General features: G+C 27.1%; 1 protein-coding gene across 1 annotated transcript; it reads right to left on the bottom strand.

Annotated features, from left to right (window-relative positions):
- Nucleotides 1-203: 203 nt before the first annotated feature.
- LOC123273660 lies at nt 204-737 on the bottom strand. Its single transcript, XM_044741109.1, has one exon. It carries the CDS (start codon nt 735-737, stop codon nt 204-206), a length of 534 nt encoding a protein of 177 aa, XP_044597044.1.
- Nucleotides 738-1,570: the final 833 nt, after the last annotated feature.

Below are 1,570 nucleotides of genomic sequence, written 5' to 3'. Positions count from 1 at the left end.
TAAATACAAAATATTTACATTTTAAAAATAATAATATTAAATGTAAGCACATAGTTCTTAACCTAAATTTTAGAATAATATTGCAAAACTTTTAACCATTTTAAACTTTTCTAAACTGATTCGACTAATATCTCAATTTAAATTTTTTAATTAGTATAGAAGTACTGTAATCAACAAATTTAATCTATCAATTGTTCAATTAATTAACTGTCTAAATTTAGCAAATAGTCAAAAGCTTTATTTTTGAAGACTTCACTGCTACTTGAGTTTACGATTTCTTCTGGTAGTTCTTCCCACAGACGAATCACGGAGATCAAGAATGAGTGTTCCATATAGGTGGTAGCAAAATGAGGTATCTTGAAGGAAGTATGTTTTTTAGCTGCTAGTCTATTGGAACGTCTAACATCAATGTCTTCAATGAATAGCTCTCGTAAGTACTTGGGCTTTTCAACTTGAAGTAACTTGTAAAAATAACAGCTCATGTAGTACATTCGGCGATACTTTACAGACAGCCATCCCAGCTCACGTCTGAAAGGTGTAATGTGCTCATCTTTTTTGAGATTAAAAATAAATCTGATAGAGCAGTTAATCGCACGTTGTAGTTTTAAATTGTTATCAGAAGTTGAGTCGACCAATACAACGGAACAATAGTCAACGAGTGGTAAGATGGTTGCTGATACTAGTAATTTCCTTATAGAAGTTGAAAAGATATTTTTCCTTACTTTGAGACAATGCATGGCTGAGTTCACTTTACTAACTATCTCTCTCGCTCCCATACACACTGATCTATAGTTTTCCATGCTTATTATTTTCTCCCATTTAATATATTGATTTTTAAAAATTTTCTTAAATGTTTGTATTACAATTTAATCATACTTAATAATTTTTGTCCTCAGTTTATAAGTCTTCTGCTTGGAATAAGCATCAAATAAATTATATTTTTCTATATTACATTCTCGTACTGCTACAGTTAAAAAATATACTAAAGTTAATAAACAATATTTCTCAAATTAAAAATAAAATATAGGTTGAAAGTTCTATATTGTTTTTCTAACTTTATTCGGAAAAAGTGTAATATTTTTCGTAAGAAAAATGGATCGTAAGTTTATAATTTTTAATCCATTATTTTTTCCATATATGAGTTAAAAAACATTTTACTTTTCTTTATATATTGCAAAATACGTTTTAGAAGCACCCTGATCTTTTTATAGAAAAATTTTTAAAACAATTTTTCATGACAATTTTTTTCATAAAAGAAATTTTTTTCCATAAAAATTTTTTTAAATATTTTTTATAAAAATTTTTTCAGGCCTTACATGGAATAATATACAATATTTTTCTACCTATTCAGTGATTTTCTAACATGGTTGCAATTTTACAATACATAAATGATGAATTTGATGAGATAATTTCTAAAAGGGAGAGTTTTCATGGATCTCGCTTTCAAGTAGATAATGTCATTACACGGTTGGAGATCAACCACAACACGTTAACATGGAAATTTCGAGTAATTAATATTGAATCATCTGATACTCATTATTTTTGTTTTAATGATCTACTAGTAGGAAAT

The sequence above is a fragment of the Cotesia glomerata genome, unplaced genomic scaffold, assembly GCF_020080835.1.
Source record: "Cotesia glomerata isolate CgM1 unplaced genomic scaffold, MPM_Cglom_v2.3 scaffold_1146, whole genome shotgun sequence".
Lineage (NCBI taxonomy): Eukaryota > Metazoa > Arthropoda > Insecta > Hymenoptera > Braconidae > Cotesia > Cotesia glomerata.
The sequence above is the reverse complement of the archived record's forward strand: the minus strand, read 5'-3'. Positions and strand labels throughout refer to the sequence as shown.